The sequence below is a fragment of the Panthera uncia genome, assembly GCF_023721935.1.
Source record: "Panthera uncia isolate 11264 chromosome E2 unlocalized genomic scaffold, Puncia_PCG_1.0 HiC_scaffold_19, whole genome shotgun sequence".
Taxonomy (NCBI): domain Eukaryota; kingdom Metazoa; phylum Chordata; class Mammalia; order Carnivora; family Felidae; genus Panthera; species Panthera uncia.
Window position 1 is genome coordinate 13,907,899 of NW_026057588.1, and position 18,030 is coordinate 13,925,928.

Below are 18,030 nucleotides of genomic sequence, written 5' to 3' on the forward strand. Positions count from 1 at the left end.
AGCCCCGCGTCAGGCTCTGGGCTGATGGCTCGGAGCCTGGAGCCTGCTTCCGATTCTGTGTCTCCCTCTCTCTCTGACCCTCCCCCGTTCATGCTCTGTCTCTCTCTGTCTCAAAAATAAATAATAAAACGTTAAAAAAAAATTAAAAAAAAAAAAAAACAGTAACAAACACAATCAGACTCAGGGGCCCCTGGGTGGCTCAGTCTGTGGGGCGTCTGACTTGAGCTCAGGTCATGATCTTGTGGGTTGATGGGTTGGAGCCCTGAGTCGGGCTCTGGAGCCTGGAGCCTGCTTTGGATTCGGTGTCTCCCTCTCTCTCTGCCCTTCCCCTGCTCATGCTCTGTCTCTCTCTCAAAAATAAATGAAGATTAAAAAAAAAAAAAAAAGCAAACAGATTCACACCATGTCATGTACTGTTCTATGCATCGTATCTGTATTAACTTGTGCCCGCCCCACAGCAACCCAGTGGGGTGTTTCCGGGAGGTGTCCCTTCTCCTCCCTGGCACACTCATTTCACACACAAACTTTATGCTCCCTCCACATCCAGGGAAGGCCCTGGCTCATGTTCTGTGTCTCACATTACAGCAGAATCCTCAAAGGGGCTGAGATGTTCCTAGGAGTCTCTTCCTAGTGGCGTGCCCTTGAGTAAGACTGCCGCTCAGTGGCCTCACTGTATCGCAAACACCATGATCGAATCTCCCTCCTGAGTATGGTGTGTAAAGGCTGCCACGAGAGACACATATCGAGTCAGCTTGGGAGAACGAATATTGTTAAAATGTCGATACTACCCAAAGCAATCTACATATTAGATGCAATCCCTATCGAAATAACACCAGCATTCTTCACAGAGCTAGAACAATCTTAAAATTTTCTTTGTATTATTTTTTTTTAATGTTTATTTATTTTTGAGAGAGACACAGTGAGAGCAGGGGAGGGGCAGAGCGAGAGGGAGACACAGAATCCGAAGCAGGCTCCAGGCTCTGAGCTGTCAGCACAGAGCCCCACACGGGACTCGAACTCAGAAGGGGGAGATCATGACCTGAGCCGGTTGGACGCTTAACAGACTGAGCCATCCAGGCACCCCAAACGATCTTAAAATTTGTATGGACCCACAAAAGACCTCGAATGGCCAAAGTAATGTTGAAAAAGAAAACCAAAGCAGGAGGCATCACAATCCCGGACTTCAAGCTGTATTACAAAGCTGTAATCATCAAGACAGTATGGTACTGGCACAAAAACAGACACTTAGATCAATGGAACAGACTAGAGAACCCAGAAATGGACCCACAAACGGATGACCAACTAGTCTTTGACAAAGCAGGAAAGAATATCCAATGGAAAAAAGACAGTCTCTTCAGGAAATGGTGCTGGGAAAACTGGACAGCAACATACAGAAGAATGAACCTGGACCACTTTCTTAGACCATACACGAAAATAAATTCAAAATGGGTGAAAGACCTAAACGTATGAAAGGAACCATCAAAATCCTAGAGGAGAAAACAGGCAACAACCTCTTTGACCTTGGTCACAGCAACTTCTTACTTGACATGTCTCCAGTGGTAAGGGAAACAAAAGCAAAAATGAACTATTGGGACTTCATCAAGATAAGAAGCTTCTGCACAGTGAAGGAAACAATCAGCAAAACTAAAAGGCAACCGACAGAATGGGAGAAGATATTTGCAAATGACACATCAGATGAAGGGTTAGTATCCAAAATCTATAAAGAACTTATCAAACTCAACACCCAAAAGACAATACAGTGAAGAAATGGGCAAAAGTCATGAATAGACACTTTTCCAAAGAACACATTCAGATGGCCAACAGATACAATGAGAAGATGCTCATCATCAAGGAATGCAAATTGGTGTAGCCACTCTGGAAAACAGTATGGAGGTTCCTCAAAAAATTAAAAATAGAACTACCCTATGACCCAGTAATTGCACTACTAGGTATTTATGCAAAGGATACATAAACGCTGATTCGAAGGGGCACATGCCCCCCAATGTTTATAGCCGCGCTATCGACAATAGCCAAAGTATGGAAAGAGCCCAAATGTCCATCGACTGATGAATGGATAAAGAAGGGGCACCTGGGTGGCTCTGTCGGTTAAGTGTCCAACTTCAGCTCAGGTCATGATCTCTTGGTTTTTGAGTTCAAGCCCCATCTCGGGCTCTGTGCTGACTGACAGCTCAGAATCTGGAGCCTGCTTCAGATTCGGTGTCTCCCCACCCCCACCCCCAGTCATGCTCTCTCAAAAATAAACATTAAAGAAAAATTTTTTAAAAAGACGTGGTATATACACATACACACAATGGAATATTACTCAGCGATCAAAAAGAACGGAATCTTGCCATTTGCGACAACATGGATGGAACTAGAGTGTATTATGCTAAGCAAAATAAGTCAGCCACAAAAAGACAAACATCATATGATTTCACTCATACGTGGAATTTAAGAAACAAAACATATGAAGATAGAGGAAGGGAAGCAAAACTAAGATAAAAACAGAAAGCGAGACAAACTATAAGAGACCCTTAAATACAGAGAACTCAGGGCTGCTGGAGGGGGTGTAGGGTGGGGAGGATGGGCTAAATGGGGGGGAGAGGCATTAAGGAGGGCACTTGTTGGGATGAGTACTGGGTGTTGTATGTAAGTAATAAATCACTAAATTCCACTCCTGACATCATTATTACACTATATGTTAACTAACTTGGATTTAAACTTTAAAAAATTAAAAATTAAAAATAAAAAAAAATACATATCAGCTGAATGAATGAGTCAAGCGCTTTGCTTGGATGTCTCACCCACGGAATTTAATAAGTACCTGCTGAAGAAATCAATAACTGACCCAAACTCCTGATGCCCCCTGACGACGAATAGCAGCCCCCAAGGCAACCACTTCCCACCTCTTGCCCCCGCAGCCCGAGCTCTGCTAAAACCCACCGTGTATCCATCCATCCCTAATTTAACCCCTGATTCCCCCGGGGCTGCGGCAGAGGCACACAAGTCCCGGCGGGGATAGCCCTTATCCTGCTGCGTCTCTGCAGCTCAAGCCCCTAACTTACCATAATTTAGGGACGTGTTGAGGCCACGGAGAAGACCGGACCAGGACATCCCACCGCCTGCAGGGTCCCTGTGTGAGGGGATATGAGCATCAGGAAGGAAAAAGGGAAAAGTGGCCGTAGCCGGACAAGGGCCCAAATTCTGCCCACCACGTCCTCAGAGCCTTCTGATTAAATCCAAGGAATTTCCTTGACGATCTAACCGCAACCCCACACGTTGCTGACAGAAATTCCCTCGGTAAATCTAGTTTCGCTCTGAGTGGGCACCCAACAACCTCTCCCGCCCCCCGCACACAGAAGCAGAAGATAAACTGAGGAGAGGGCCGGGGAGACTGATGGAATCCAATATTTTCCATCAACTTCACCGACCCTTGCTGGGTCCGCAGGCAAGCCGAATCTGCCTCTTGCCCCTTCCGGAGGTCACCCCGGCCGGGATTGGCTGGTTCTGCCTCCCGTGTACGCTGAAGGGGCGGGGCACAGATGACGATTGGTCAAAGACAGAGTCAATCACAGTCGATTTTTCTCATCGAACTGTATTTGAGGCTCGAGAGGCGCTCACCCCATCCAGGGTCTGATTGGCAGGACGGCTGCTTTGCAATTGGTCTAAACGCGGAGGGGGCGGGACGAAGGGTGCGTGACTCCTTGTCCCCTGTCCAAGATGGCGGCGTCCATGGCGCGGCGCTTGTGGCCTTTGGTGGCTGGTCGGGGTCTTCGTTGCCGGAGAGGCTGCATCTGCAGCCATAGCCCAAAAAGAACTTTTGCCACGGAGAGACGAGACCGGAACCTCCTGTACGAGCACGCGCGCGAGGGCTACAGCGCGCTCCCTCATCTGGACATGGAACCTCTGTGCGCATGCCCGGAAGAGGCCGCGCGCGCCCTGCAGCTCCGCAAGGGGGAGCTGCGGCCCGAAGACCTGCCCGCGATCGTGAGTGCGCTTGCGCCGGCCGTCAGCTGCGGGGCGGAACGGGGCTTGCGAGATACTGTCCAGCAGGGGGCGAAACTACTGCAGGAATTTCCGTTTCTTCCCAAGTTTAGCCAGTATGTTGTGCTTGGCACCCATAGATGTGCCAGTTATCCACGGAGTGCTAGGGCCCTACTGTGTACCCACCCACCATGCGCCTGTTCCGTAAAGCGTACTGAGTACCTACTTTGCGCTTAGGAACTTACTACGTGCCGATGTTCTCTGTGCTCCAGCCTCCTGCCAGGCTTCCTGAAGACCGCAAAAGAAAATAGGGGAGGGGGACGAAATTGAGGGACAGGGATGTGAATTAGACGAGGGTGGAGAGGGGGTTGCCTCTGGAGAGTAAGAACCCCGCACCTGCCCCACAGGTAGCAAGCATTTAAATAATTATTTAATTAATGGTTCTGCCGAACAGCTGCTTAGGGAGCATCTACTATGTCCCAAGCTTTGATAATGAGGTGGTGAATAATATAATACTACATGCCAGGGAACAAGAAGCAGTCACCATTATTACTAGACCTTGGGAGCAACCCAAGTGCCCACTGACGGACGAATAGATAAAATGGCCTACGGTACACACAGTGGGATATGATCCAGCCTTCCAAAGGGAAGGAAATTCTGACACATGCTAGAACATGAATGAACCTTGAGGACATGACGCTAAGTGAACTAAGGCGGTCACAAAAAGACAAAAGCCGGATAATTCCATTCACGCCAGGTACCTAGAGTGGTCAAATGCACAGAGACAGGAAATAGAGTGACGGTTGCCAGGGGCTGGGGAGAGGGGAACAGGGAGATAGTGTTTAATGGGTATAGCATTTCAGTTTGTGAAGATAAAGTTCTGGAGATGGACAGTGGGGATGGCTGCACATTAGTGCCGTTGAACTGTACTCTTAAAAATGGTTGAAATGCTACACTTTATGTATTTTAAAAATTTTTTTATGTTTATTTAGTTTTGGGAGAGAGACAGAGCATGAGCAGGGGAGGGGCAGAGAGAGCGGGAGACCCAGAATCGGAAGCAGGCTCCAGGCTCTGAGTTGTCAGCACAGAGTTCGTGGGGCTTGAACTCACTAACTGCAAGATCATGTCCTGAGCTGAAGTGGGACGCTCAACCGACTGAGCCACCCCGGCGCCCAACTTTATGTATTTTTTTAAACGTTTATTTATTTTCAGAGAGAGTGAGCAGGAGAGAGGCAGAATCCCAAGCAGCCTCCGCCCTGTTAGCACAGAGCCCGATGTAGAGCTTGAACCCACAAACTATAAGATCATGACCTGAGCTGAAACCAAGAGTCGGGCACTTAACCGACTGATTCACCCAGGCGCCCCATAAAATGCTAAACTTTATATTTTACCACAGTTTCTTAAAGTGCTGGTTTAGCAGTCTTGAATTATTTATAACCCGCTAATGGATCACATCCCAAAGCTCGAAAAACACTTCTTTAGGGCGTGAAATGTGAAGAGGAAAATGGCATGTGGCTTTATGGGCAATAACAAGGCACCGTGAATTGTTCCTAGGGGCACTGGGGGGCCATGGGTGCCTCCAGGCAGGAATGGGATTGTGTAAGAGCTCTGGCTGGATTGGAGGAGGTGAGCCTGAAGGCTGGGAGGATAGCACAGCGGTCCTCATGGCAGATGACAGGATCTGGAGCAGAGAGGGGCAGGAGTCAGGGGATGGGAGCAGGACAGACGCGATGGACGTTCAGGAGGCAGAAACGTTGGGACACGGAACCTGGCCACAGGGCTGGGGTGGCATGCGGCAGGAGGCTCAGGGTCTTGCGGCCGGGGATGGGAGTTTGTGGGGCTGTCCCTGGAGGAGGAGCAGATTCGGGAGGGGGATGTTTTTCCTAGAGTTACTTTTGCACATAGTGAGTGTCCAGGGGACATCCGGGAGAGCCACCCAGTGGGCAGCAAACCACCTTATGGCCTGCGCCCCCTCCCAGTTGCCAGCCCCGGGGAGGTAGGACAGTGCTGTTTGCACCATTTTATCAGAGGGAAAACTGCAGCCAGAGAGGACAGAGGGGTTTGCCCAGGGCTGCGGGCTCACAGAGGCACCTCACGGCAGTAGGTGTGCCCGTGAACCAGAGCTGAGCCTGCTTTGTTGGAGGGGGCGGGTTGAGCGCGGCAGCCCCATAGGACAGAGGCTGCCTCTCTCTTCTCTGACACTCAGAGGGGAGTGCTGGCGGGGCCTCAGCTCTGTGCCCCTCAGCGCCTGGGTCCTTTCACCCTCCTGCTCCGTGTCCCTTAGGATGCTGTCTGGTTTGGCTGTGCTTCAGAGCCTGTCATCCAGTCCAAGGGGAGTGAGAGAAAGCCCAGCACGGGGGCTTGTCTTCAAGGAGGTGACCCAAGAGTCACACTCTCCCCTTCCACTCACGTCCATTGGTTGATCTTGGACACGTGAGCACAAGTAGCTGCAAAGGAGGCTGGGAAATGTGTCTTACGTCTGGGCAGCCGTGTGCTTTACATCAGGAAGCCTAGTACAGAAGGGAACGAGGAGAGCCTGGCTGCTGGGCTCCAGGTGGCCAGCAGGGGGAGGCTCCAGCGAGAAGGGGCAGGAGACAGTGGCCCCTTCACCCCTTTCCCTCCTGTGTCCTCCCCCAGATCTCAGCATGGCAGGAGCTGAGGCAGCTGCGGGAGCAGATCCGGAGTCTGGAGGAAGAGAAGGGGGCCGTGGCTGAGGCAGTACGGGCCCTGATGGTGAGCGGCAGGGGAAGGGAGGGGGTCCTAGGTGGGTGAGGCTTCACTATGTTGATTTGACCTGTTTCCCCGCTCACAGCCCAGGATGGCCGCGTAGTACCGTGTCTCTTCACATGACTGCCAGAGGCAGAAAACAGGACTTCTGTGGCTTGAGTAGTCTTGGGCTAGACAGCCAAGAGCATCTGCCTCAGGGGGCTGAAAAGAGTAATCATAAAAATAATAGCAGCTGTTTATATAGCAATCACTGTGTGCCAGACACTGTTCTAGATGCTTTCCTCCTCTGAACCCTCCCAACTCTGTGAGACAGGAACAATACAAACCCAATTCACAACCAGGCTCCCAAGAGGTTAGCATGTGCCTGAGCGTCGCAGCCGGAAAGTGGGCGAGGCAGGATTCGCACCCAGGCACCCGGGCTGCTTTTCGCCAGTCCGCTCGAAGGCCGACTGCAAAACTAGTTACACCTCCCAGTGACCCTCCTATGTAAGTGCCAGGCCCCAGACTACGTGCATCACGGGCGGGCAGCCGGTGACCACAACAAAATTGGTCACAGCTCACGTTCCATGAGCGCCAACTCATCTGCTCGGGGAAGCCATTCAGCAGCCCTGCTGGGGAGGTCCCGTTATCCCATTTCACAGGTGGGAATACCGAGGCTCGGAGCAGGAAAGAGATTTGCCCAAGGGACACGGAGCGGGTAGGCACCCGACATTCAGACCCGGGTCTGCCTGATTCCGCCTGCCGCTCTGGCTCGAGGAAGGTTCAGGTTCACCAGCTTTATCGCTCCTAGCCTCGATTTTCTTATCTACGAAAAGGGAAGCACGCCGATGCCAACTTCACGGAGCAGGTTGTGAAGAAATAGGACCGCGTGAGAGCCGTGTGAGAGCAGGGACGGGCTCGATGAACAGAGCTGCGGGTGTGGCTACTCTTCCATTATCTTGCCTCCTCCCGGCTTTACTGAGAAACTGAGGCACGGAGGGGAGGAAGGTCTGTCCAGCCAGGCACCCGCAGAGCAAGGAACTCACCCCACCCCACCCGGCCCTGTTTGACCTTTCACCCCTCCTTTCTTCCCTCCTCCCCGGCCCCAGCTTCACGAACCTGATCACCCCCTCCGTCTCTCTTCTACCAGGTCAACCGGGACAACACTCAAGTGCAGCAGGTAGTCCTGAGGGCCGGTGTCCTGCCCCTGGGGGGAGTGGGCAGGTGCCACGGGGGTCGTGATTCCTACCTTGTGACCGAAGACAACAAACAGGATTATTGATCCAAGTGAATCTATTGGTTCCTGAAACCTAAGAGGCTGGCTTATATCTGGTTCTAGTTCCCCCTTTGTTCCCAGACCGGCTTTCTGCCCTTAGAGAAAGGGGAGGCGGGGTGGGGCCCGAAGGGGACCGCTTCCCTGATCGCTGCACCCCTGGTCCTGGGGCTCGGGTCGCGTGCCTGTCTTCGAGCCAGTCGCTGTGGCCCAGGCATTAGAATGTTCTGGTAGGCCAGGGCTGAGTCACGGCCCCCTGGACTTGCCATGTGGTGGTGAGGTGAGGTGAGGGAATTTCCCAAACAGAAATTCAGGATGTTGGGCCAAAGAGAGAGTGGGTGCCGACCACAGGGGTTGTGCCGGCAAGGCCCAAGGTCAGACTGGTTGAGGGACCCCCCCCCCCCGCCCTCTCCTGGACTGACCCGGCTTGTCCCCCTGCCCAGGACCCCCAGTATCAGAGTCTGCGGGCCCACGGCCGAGAGATCCGCGAGCAGCTCATGGTCCTGTACCCCAAGGAGACTCAGCTTGAAGAGGAGTTCTACCTGCGGGCGCTGAGGCTGCCCAACCAGACCCACCCGGATGTGGTGAGCGCGGTGCTGGGTGGCGGGGGAGCCCAGGGGCCCGCCCGGGACCACCCTCCCCGTGACTCCCGCTGTGTCCCTGCAGCCCGTCGGGGACGAGAGCCAGGCCCGGGTGCTCCACGTGGTCGGAGACAAGCCAGGTGGGCCAGCCCCCAGGCCCGGAGCCGAGGCTGGGTGGTGTCCCTGGGGTGTGGGACGTGGCCGGTGCTCCCCTCCTCCTGCCTTCTGCCCTGTGTGTGTATGGCAGTCCGTCCCTGGCTCGCTTTGGCTGTTTCCCTTGGGTTTTCCTCCCTGACTCGTGTCTCTCTCTCTCTCTCTCTCTCTCTCTCTCTCTCTCTGGCTCTGATTCTCTGTACCCACCCACCTCTTTCTCACCTCCTCCTAATGTTCTCTTCCCTTTCCCTTCTCTCTCCTTTTCCACCTCGGCTCTGCGTCTCTCGCCATCTCTCCCTTTGCCAGTCCCGCCTCCGCTGCCCTCTCTCTCTCTCTCTCTCCTCTCTCCCCTCTCCCTTTCCCTCTGTCTCCCTCGCTCCCTCTTACTGCCTCTCCCTCCTGCTGGCTCTCTCATCCTGTCTGTGTCCCTGTTCTGTGTCTCTCTCCCGACTCCTTATTCCACTGCTTCTCATCCGGATCCAGCATTCTCCTTCCAACCCCGGGGCCACCTGGAAATCGCGGAGAAACTTGACATCATCCGGCAGAAGTGAGCTCCGCCCGCTCGCGCCCCCTCCGCCCTCCCCGCCCCAGCAGCTGGCTCAGCACCAGGTGTGGAGCCGCCCGGGCCTCACCCCGCATGAATGTTTGATGCCCGGTCCCCCGCCTGGCACCTGGCTTCTACCTCAGGGTGCTCGGGTCCCCCTCTTCCCCCACCAGCCCCGGCGCACACACACCCGCCTGTCTGCCCGTCTGTCTCCCAGGCGCCTGTCCCACGTGTCCGGCCACCGCTCCTATTATCTCCGTGGGGCTGGGGCCCTCCTGCAGCACGGCCTGGTCAACTTCACCCTCAACAAGCTCATCCAGCGGGTATGGGTCGGGATGGGAGGGCTGCCTGGAGGGGGTGACGTCGACAGTGACTCAGAGGGCTCAAGACGGGGAGGAGGGCGTTCCCTGTGCTCCAGCCATTATTTCAGAGCTTTACGTGTATTACCGACACATTTAATTCTTATAGCAACGTTATGAGGTAGATGCTCTTATCCCCACTCCAGGGATGGAGAAATTAAGGCCCGGAGAGGGCGTAACTAGCCCAAGATCTCACGGCTGCTGCTTGGAGCCGGCCCTAGGGCCTGTGCCTGGGACCTCACCACCTGCCGTAGTGTAAAGGAGGTGTTGCTGGAATGGGAGGGGTTGGCGGGGGCTGAAGGCAAGGGCTGTTGACCGTGGCCTCAGGCCATTTCCTGAGGGCACTGGGGAGCCACAGAAAGCTCTAACTACACCTCCCGCTACCCTGTGTGGGATGCAGTGAGAGGAAACCGCAAAGCACCGACAGGGCCCCGGCGGCAGGGACACCAGAGTCCCGAAGCCAGCTCCAAGCCTACTGGCTCCAAGCCAGTTGAAGCCTCCCTCAATCTCCTCTGAGGCGGAATGGGTTTTGAAGGACAAGCGGGAGTCACTGGCCCACTCTGCAGTGTCTCTGGTCTGGTGGGGGTCCTGGCCGTGCCCTCACCCCGCCCCCTTCCCGTTCACAGGGCTTCACTCCCATGACAGTGCCAGACCTTCTCCGGGGAGCTGTGTTTGTGAGTGCCCCCCGCACCCAGCTGCCTGCCAGGCCCTGTTCCGGGGACCCCAGGCGTGAAGAACAGCCTGTCTCCCCTGCAGAGACGGCCCTGGGACTGGGTTGAGGGTGGGCAGCTCCAGGTGCTTCCTGGGGAGGAGCGGGGCTTGTTCCTGCAAAAGGAGGCTGAGGTTATCCGTCCCCTGACCTGTGTGGCTTGGCCTCCTCCCCAGGAAGGCTGTGGGATGACACCAAATGCCAACCCGTCCCAAATTTACAATATCGACCCATCCCGCTTCGAAGACCTCAACCTGGCTGGGACAGCAGAGGTGGGGCTCGCTGGTAAGCACCTGCCTGGGGGCAGCAGCAGGGGTGAAGATACCTCCAGTGTCCTCAGAGTGGGAGGGATTGTAGGGGGATAACCAGGAGCACCCTGGGGGTGATAGCTGCCTGCCTAGGATGTCTCAGTGACCCCCCCAGGGCCAGGCTGTACAGTTGTGTAGGTTGTTAACTGCACAACAGTACAGTGAGGATCCAGCCCCATGCCCTGACAGGAGGTCGTGTCTACCAGAGAGGACACCTTTTCTAATTGTCACAGAGATTTCCTGTGGATGGTGGTGACCCATCCTGGCTGACACATTCTGTTCCTCTCTCCTCCCAGGCTACTTCATGGACCACTCCGTGGCCTTCAGGGACCTGCCAATCAGGTGATGTCCAGTTCCTTTATTTATTTATTTTTTTTTTTAAATTTTTTTTTTTAACGTTTATTTAATTTTGAGACAGAGAGAGACAGAGCATGAACGGGGGAGGGTCAGAGAGAGAGAGGGAGACACAGAATCCGAAACAGGCTCCAGGCTCTGAGCGGTCAGCCCAGAGCCCGACGCGGGGCTTGAACTCACAGACCGCGAAATCGTGTCCTGAGCTGAAGTCGGACGCTTAGCCAACTAAAGCCACCCAGGCGCCCCGATGTCCGGTTCCTTTAGATCTTGTCCCCCACTGTGACATTCCCTCTCCCCTCCCTGACTCTACTTCCCCTGCCCCCCCCCCCCCCCCATCCCCCACCCAGGATGGTTTGTTCCAGTACCTGCTACCGGGCTGAGACAGACACAGGGAAGGAGCCACGGGGACTGTATCGAGTGCATCATTTCACCAAGGTTGGTGTAGCCGCGACCTGGGGAGGAGGGCTCACTCCGGTGGCCGGGGGCCTTCTGACTCCTGTGCCCGCTGCACTGCCCCAGGTGGAGATGTTCGGGGTGACAGGCCCTGGGCTGGAGCAGAGCTCACAGCTGCTGGAGGAGTTCCTGTCCCTGCAGATGGAGATCTTGACGGAGCTGGGCCTGCACTTCCGGTGCGGAGAAGGGTGGGGGTGAGGGAGGAGGGATAGGCTGGCTAGGTGCTCCCACCTTACACGCCCTCATCACCTCCTCTCCCTCCGCCCCCTTGCCCCGTGTCAGGAATACACGCGGGATACGTATCTGTCAGTCTGTAACGTCCCATGTGGGACCATAGGACGGTGACAGCAGCCTGAGTGGCACAGGGCGCCCCGGGGATGGGGACCCGGGCCCCTTCCCTCTCGTGGCTCCCATCCCTCGGTCATCGGCACTTCACCCCAAGGGGCTCCTCACTGCCTGGGCTCGGCGGGGAGGGCGGGGGCGCCCCCTTCCCTTTCAGGCGGGACCTGGTGGGTGGCCCCACGCCCTCCCGTCCTATCCGTCACACCTGGCTTCCAGAGAGGCCGCGCGATGTGGGCTTTTCCTCTCGGTGACCCGTTACAGACCCAGGGTGCCGAGAGTGGCCACGTGCCCACTCTCCTCCCCGTCCTCCCCCCCCCATCCGCTCCCCTTCCGCCTTCTCCACTGCCCCGTGCGCCTCGCCTCTGTGCCCTCGTCGCCACCAGCTCCGCCTCCTTTTTCGCTTCCATTTTCCTCTTTTTTGGCTATCTTCTCTTCCGTCACCCCCCGTGCCTTCTCCCTCCTCCCCCTCCTCCTCCACCACTGCCGCCACCTCCTCTTGCCTCTCACTGACCTTCGCCACGACTTTCTCTTCCGCCGCAGCGTCCTGGACATGCCCACCCAGGAACTGGGCCTCCCCGCCTACCGCAAGTTCGATATCGAGGCCTGGATGCCGGGCCGCGGCCGCTTTGGCGAGGTGAGCCCCCGCCGCGGTGGGGACGCAGTGGGGGACCGGGACCGGACCCCCCACAGGTGATCCTCTCAGCCCACCCCTCCCCGCACCCAGGTCACCAGTGCTTCCAACTGCACGGACTTCCAGAGCCGCCGGCTGCACATCATGTTCCAGAAGGAGGCCGGGGAGCTGCAGTTTGCCCACACAGTAAGCGCCCGCCCCCCCTCGCCCAGCCTCCCGAGAGCCTCCACTCCCTGAGGCCCACACCCCCTCGGCCTCTCCGGGGCAGGAGAGGTCGTCGCGGATGCGAGCACGCCTCTCCCCCAGGTGAACGCCACAGCCTGTGCCGTCCCTCGCCTGCTCATCGCCCTCCTGGAGAGCAACCAGCGGGAGGTGAGCGGTGGAAGGATCCCACCCAGGGAGGCCGAGGGTGGAGGCCCGGGTCAGTGGCAGCATCCTGAGGCCTGCTCTGTCCCCAGGACGGCTCGGTCCTCGTGCCCCCTGCCCTCCAGCCCTACCTTGGCACCGATCGGATCACGGCCCCCACCCACGTGCCTCTCCAGTACATCGGCCCCAACCAGCCCCAGAAGCCCAGGCTCCCGGGCCGGCCCGCTTCGAGCTGAGAGCGCACCCTCATCGGTCAGCAGGGCTGTTGCCGCTTCCTGGAGCTCAGGGGACCCTGGAGACCTGGGACCCGTTTTCCTAAGCCCGTCCTGACATCTGCATTCCTCACACCGGCTCCGTGCCCGGGCCCCTTTCCTACTTCCGTACTTCCTCAGAATCAGCCGGTGACCCTGTTGTCACTGGTGGTCCCAGCCTGCACCGGAAAGCAGGACGCCTGGGGATTTAAAGGTTGTAGGGATGGGGGAAGGAGAGGAAGAGGCCTCCAAATGCCCTTCCTTCTTCCCTCCCCCAGTACTTAGCAGAAAAGTCCCCAATAAATGGTCAGAACCAAGGCCTTTGTGGATCTGTGAGCAAGGGACATGACCCTGGCTGACCTGCGGGGGTGCTGGGCAGTTGGTCAGAGGTACTAAACCATCATAGGGTCTGTGGCCACAGGGACCATGGCCAAGAATGTCCAGCAGCCCCCAGAGCACACGGAGGGCAACTTGGGGGCCACCTCAGGAACTGAGAGGGTGCGAGGCCTCTCCCTTGCTCTAGGACGAGGGGCACCTTGCACTGACCCCAGTTTCTTTTTTTTCTTTTTTTTTTTTTTTAATGTTTATTTATTTTTGAGACAGAGAGAGACAGAGCATGAATGAGGGAGGGTCAGAGAGAGAGGGAGACAGAATCTGAAGCAGGCTCCAGTCTCTGAGCTGTCAGCACAGAGCCCGACGCGGGGCTCGAACTCACGGACTGTGAGATCATGACCTGAGCCGAAGTCGGACGCTTAACCCACTGAGCCACCCAGGCGCCCCTGACCCCAGTTTCAACCTCACTCCCCCATCTCCACTGCAGGGGGCTGGGGGGGGGGTGGGGTCCAGTAGGCAGCACAAACTCCACGAAGCAGAACTCACTCTTCCCCTCGCTGTGCCTGTCTTGGTACATGGAACTGCCTTCCCAGTTCTTCAGGCCACAGCCCTTCGGTCACTCTCTGCTCCCCTCGTGCCCACGTAGGTCAGACCCTGGCGGCTCCTTCTCCAAACCATTACCAGAATCCGCCCTTACTCTCTTCCTCCCCGGTCCCTCCCTGGTCCCTCCCCGGTCCTGTCCACTGTTTTCTCCCCATCTGGAGAGTCACGACAGCCCCTCCACCATCTCCTCGCTCCCCCGCCCCCACGCAGCCAGAGCGACCCTGCGGACACCTGTGTCTGGTCACATCCCTCCCCCGCTTGGAGCCCTCATGTAGCTCCATCTCAGGGGAAAGGACAGAGCTGTCCCCGTGATCCACAGAGCCCCACGTGGTCTGCCCCCTGCCTTCCGTTTCAACCCACCTCCTCTCTCTTGTGCTCTGGTCTTGCTGTCCTAACTCTGCAGACTCATTTTTTTTTTTTAATCTTTATTTATTTTTGAGAGAGAGAGAGAGAGACAATGTGAGCGTGGGGGAACAGGGAGAGAGAGGGAGACACAGAATCGGAAACAGGCTCCAGGCTCTGAGCTGTCAGCACAGAGCCTGACGTGAGGCTCAAACTCCCAAACCACGAGGTCATGACCTGAGCTGAAGTCAGACACTTAACTGACTGAGCCGCCCAGGCGCCCCAGTCTGCAGACTCATTCTTGACTCCGACCTTTGCGCTGGCTAGTCCCTTCTGTGGCTACTCTTCCCCTCAATCTTGTGTGATTGCCTCCATTTTATGACTCAGGCCTTAGCCCACATATCACCTCCTCAGAGAGGACTTCCCTGGCCGGCCAAAGGAAAAGCCACTCGCACTGTGTGATGCAGGAGTCTGCGGTCATTTCCTCCTTCCTTATAGGCGCAGAGTTGAGTGTTGTGTCTTCCCCTTCTCAAATGTCGGCCCAAGAGGACGGGGAAGTTTGCCTGCTTGTTCACTGCTGTCACCCGGGCTTTCTGAGAGGGTGGGGCATATAGTAGGTGCTCAATAAAAGCTACTGGACTGAGGGTGCTGGGACGGGTGTAGTTCCCAGGGCCAGACACTGTCTAAATGACCTTACGCACCCGTTATGTATTTACCCCTCACCTGTGGGGCAGGTGGCCACCCGCCCTGTCTCACAAAGCATAAAACCAATCCTAGAGAGGTCTGGCAGTTTTCCCAGGCTGCACAGCTGGCCGTGGTGGAGCTGGGATTCAGGCGGAGCCCAGCCACCACCTCTGCGGAAGTAGGTTTAGGACCCCCAAATCTCCAGATGAGGAAAAGGCCAAAGAAGGGAAGGAGTTGCCTGAGGCCTATCTGTGAATGGCTGCCGCTGGATTCGAACTCAGGTCGCCCTCCCCATGCAGCTTTAAGCTCAACAGACCGTGTCTCTCTGGGGGAAGCACCCTCCCTCCATGCTGACGCTCCGGGACCATTAGCTGGAAGAGGAGCGGGTGCGGGACGTGGGTCTCCATGAATAATTGAGGGTCTCAGGCAGGTGGCCGCCCGGCAGCTGTCACCCTGGCGCGGGCGGGGAAGGGGCGGTGATGACGTCACTTCCTCCCCCGCGGGGCCACTGGCGCGGGTTATAAGGAGCTGCCGCGCCGTCCCGCGCGGCGCCGAGCACCCTGGTCCCGACGCCCCACCATGCAGAGCCGCGGGCCCGCCTCCGTGCTGCTGTTGCTGCCGCTGCCCCTGCTTCTGGCGCTGCTGCCGGGGGCCGGTGAGTGCCAGGAACTGGAGAGGGCACCTCTGCGGCCAGCTCAGGGACCAGGGACTGGGGGTGCGGGAGGCGGGAACGGTGCACCCATTGGGGTTGGACTAGAGACTTCAGGGGCTGAGCTTCCAGGTAGGGACGGTGCACCTGGCAGGTAGGCTGGGGAGGGGACCGTGGATCAGCACCGAGGACAGTGCCCGCGGGGTACCGAGGGTACCAGCACCCACCTCCTTCCTCCACAGCCACCGCTGCTCCCTTGGCGCCAAGACCCTCCAAGGAAGAGGTGAGGAGTGCAGACCCCTTGCCCTGCCTCATCTTCCCCAGACCCTGGCCCTCCCTGACCGGCCTCCATGATCATCTCCCTCCCAAACTTCCCACTGCTCTCATTCCTCCCGTCTGCCCTACCCTCAACCTCCCCTCTGACCCTTCACGCCCAGCTGACCCGCTGTCTGGCAGAAGTGGTCACAGAAGTGCTGACGCTGGGCCAGGCCCAGAGAAGCCCCTGCACAGCTCTCCTCCACAAAGGTAAGGAGGGCCCAGGCCCCAGAGCCTCTTGGGAGCCCCCACCCCACCCGGGGTTCCGGCCGGGGCTGCCTGGAGGAAAGGTGGTCTCATCCCAGGGCCCCCTTGCCTGGGCTGGCACGGCACGCCCGGTGTCCCGTCCGGCCTCCAGCCCCACCCTGGGGGGTCCCTGCAGAGGCACGGGATGGGGGCAGAGAACATCCCCCAGACCTGACCCTCCTCTCCCGGTTTTGGGCAGCCCCCCTGTGGGGCCTCGGGCAGGCCCCAGAACTCCTCCAGGTCCGGTTCCCGATTCTGCTGCACAGAGAGCATCCTCTCTCTTTCCACCAGAGATGTGTGAGACAGAGCCCTACGGCTGTGTGTCCGCCAAAGAGAAAGGCCTGCTGGTTGGGGATTTCAAGAAGCAAGAGGCTGGGAAGATGAGGTCCAGCCAGGAAGCGAGGGATGAGGAAGAGGCAGCCGAGAGGGCCCACAAGTCTGAGGTGCGGGAACAGACCATCCGCGAGCAGCTCCATAGCCGGCTCCACCAGGAGGAGGAGGAGGAGCAGGAGCGGGAGGAGGAGGAGGAGGAGGAGGAGGAGAGGAAGAAGAGGGGGCCCGTGGAACCCTTCGAAGGCCCGTGGAAGCGGCGCCCAGAGGGTGGAGGGCGGCCCCACAAGCGAGTGGCAGAGCAGGCCAGTGACGAGGAAACAGCCCAGTTTGAGGCCGAGGAGAAGGGTGTGCAGGTGCTGGGCGCGGGCCACGGCCTGTGGCAGGGGGCCGAGGCGGGTGGAGGAGAAAGGCACGAGGACTCGCCGCATCACCACCGCCTCCGCCAGCCAGAAGCCGGGCCCAAGCAGGAGGAGAAGGAAGAGGCTTCCGAGAGGGAGGTGAGTGGAGGCCACGGGCAAGCGGGGTAGGCCAAACGGCCCGTGGAATCGACTACCAAATGGGTACCAGTTGGGCCGTACACGGCCACTGTCCACCGCAAATGGACCATGGTGACCGGAACGGACACCAGGACTAGGCAGCGACATCCGAGCAAGGCCCCTGCTTGGCCAAGATGGCTTCCACACCAAGAGTACAGTAACCAAGATGGCCACCAGAATCGCGCGGAGGCGTCCGAGTGAGCCGCCACCGTAGTCAGTAACGCGCAGTCTGGCCACGTGAAAAGTGGCTGCCGTGCTCGGTTCTCTGGACCACAGGTGGACACCACTGCTGGGCCGTGGAAAGAAAGACGTCCTCGTGACTGGCGGTGGCAGCCTAACCGGCCAGCACCTCACAAATGGGTCAGGGCCCCTTTACTAGCCCCACCTGCTGTCGTTGGCCGTGGCGGTCCACGCAGACTGCCCCGCTGGCCACGTCGGCCGGTCTAACTCTTCCACTGCGGTCACCACCGCGGTCCGTGGGGACCAGAGGACCGCTGCCGGCTGCCGGCATGCAAACCGACATGGCCCACATTCATGGGTGACTCCTGAGGGGGGCCTGCCCTTGAAGGTGGGTGTGCTGATCAACCCGTTTCTGATCCTCCCAGGAGCATGACACGGTGCGGCTGGAGCACGTGCGAGATGAGCTAAAGAAGGCAACGGAGCTTCTGGGGGAGGAGATCAGGAGGGAGGGATGACCCCCGACCTCGCGCCCTCCTTCCTGACACACCCTATGGCTTATGACTGTTGACCCCCAAAGCTCGCCTAACACCCCACTCCGTTCCCCAGCCTGCAGGAATGGGGGGACAGGTGTGCCATGCGACCAGGCCCGAGGGGCCGAGTCTGAGCTGGGTAGAGGGGCTGGGCTCCAACCGACTCGGGAAACACCCGGCCACCCATGTAACCCACTCCAACCCTGCCGAGTGAATAAAGCACAAAGAAAACCGCTAGGGCTCGTGTGGCACTTGATGTTAGACA

At 57.6% G+C, this 18,030-nt stretch overlaps 3 protein-coding genes across 3 annotated transcripts in view; 2 read left to right on the forward strand and 1 right to left on the reverse strand.

The window, feature by feature from the left end:
* MRPS12 (mitochondrial ribosomal protein S12) overlaps positions 1–3,517 on the reverse strand; it is a 4,739-nt gene extending 1,222 nt beyond the window's left edge. Inside the window, exons 1-2 of the mRNA XM_049621349.1 lie at positions 3,432–3,517; positions 3,066–3,133 (exon numbers count right to left, since the gene is read on the reverse strand). Coding sequence (XP_049477306.1) covers positions 3,066–3,114 — 49 coding nt within the window. The 5' untranslated portion in view covers positions 3,115–3,133; positions 3,432–3,517. The remainder of the gene's footprint in view (positions 1–3,065; positions 3,134–3,431) is intronic.
* A 165-nt stretch (positions 3,518–3,682) lies between these two features.
* Positions 3,683–13,331, forward strand: SARS2 (seryl-tRNA synthetase 2, mitochondrial). Its single transcript, XM_049621323.1, has 16 exons — positions 3,683–3,987; positions 6,622–6,717; positions 7,841–7,870; positions 8,407–8,547; positions 8,630–8,684; positions 9,181–9,244; positions 9,459–9,564; positions 10,227–10,274; positions 10,486–10,594; positions 10,914–10,959; positions 11,319–11,406; positions 11,491–11,600; positions 12,307–12,400; positions 12,491–12,583; positions 12,704–12,769; positions 12,856–13,331. The coding sequence occupies exons 1-16, from the start codon at positions 3,721–3,723 to the stop codon at positions 12,997–12,999; spliced, it is 1,557 nt and encodes a 518-aa protein (XP_049477280.1). The 5' UTR covers positions 3,683–3,720; the 3' UTR covers positions 13,000–13,331.
* A 1,594-nt stretch (positions 13,332–14,925) lies between these two features.
* CCER2 (coiled-coil glutamate rich protein 2) lies at positions 14,926–17,984 on the forward strand. The gene is made up of 5 exons (XM_049621351.1): positions 14,926–15,631; positions 15,868–15,908; positions 16,063–16,150; positions 16,478–17,016; positions 17,661–17,984. The coding sequence occupies exons 1-5, from the start codon at positions 15,556–15,558 to the stop codon at positions 17,748–17,750; spliced, it is 834 nt and encodes a 277-aa protein (XP_049477308.1). The 5' UTR covers positions 14,926–15,555; the 3' UTR covers positions 17,751–17,984.
* Positions 17,985–18,030: the final 46 nt, after the last annotated feature.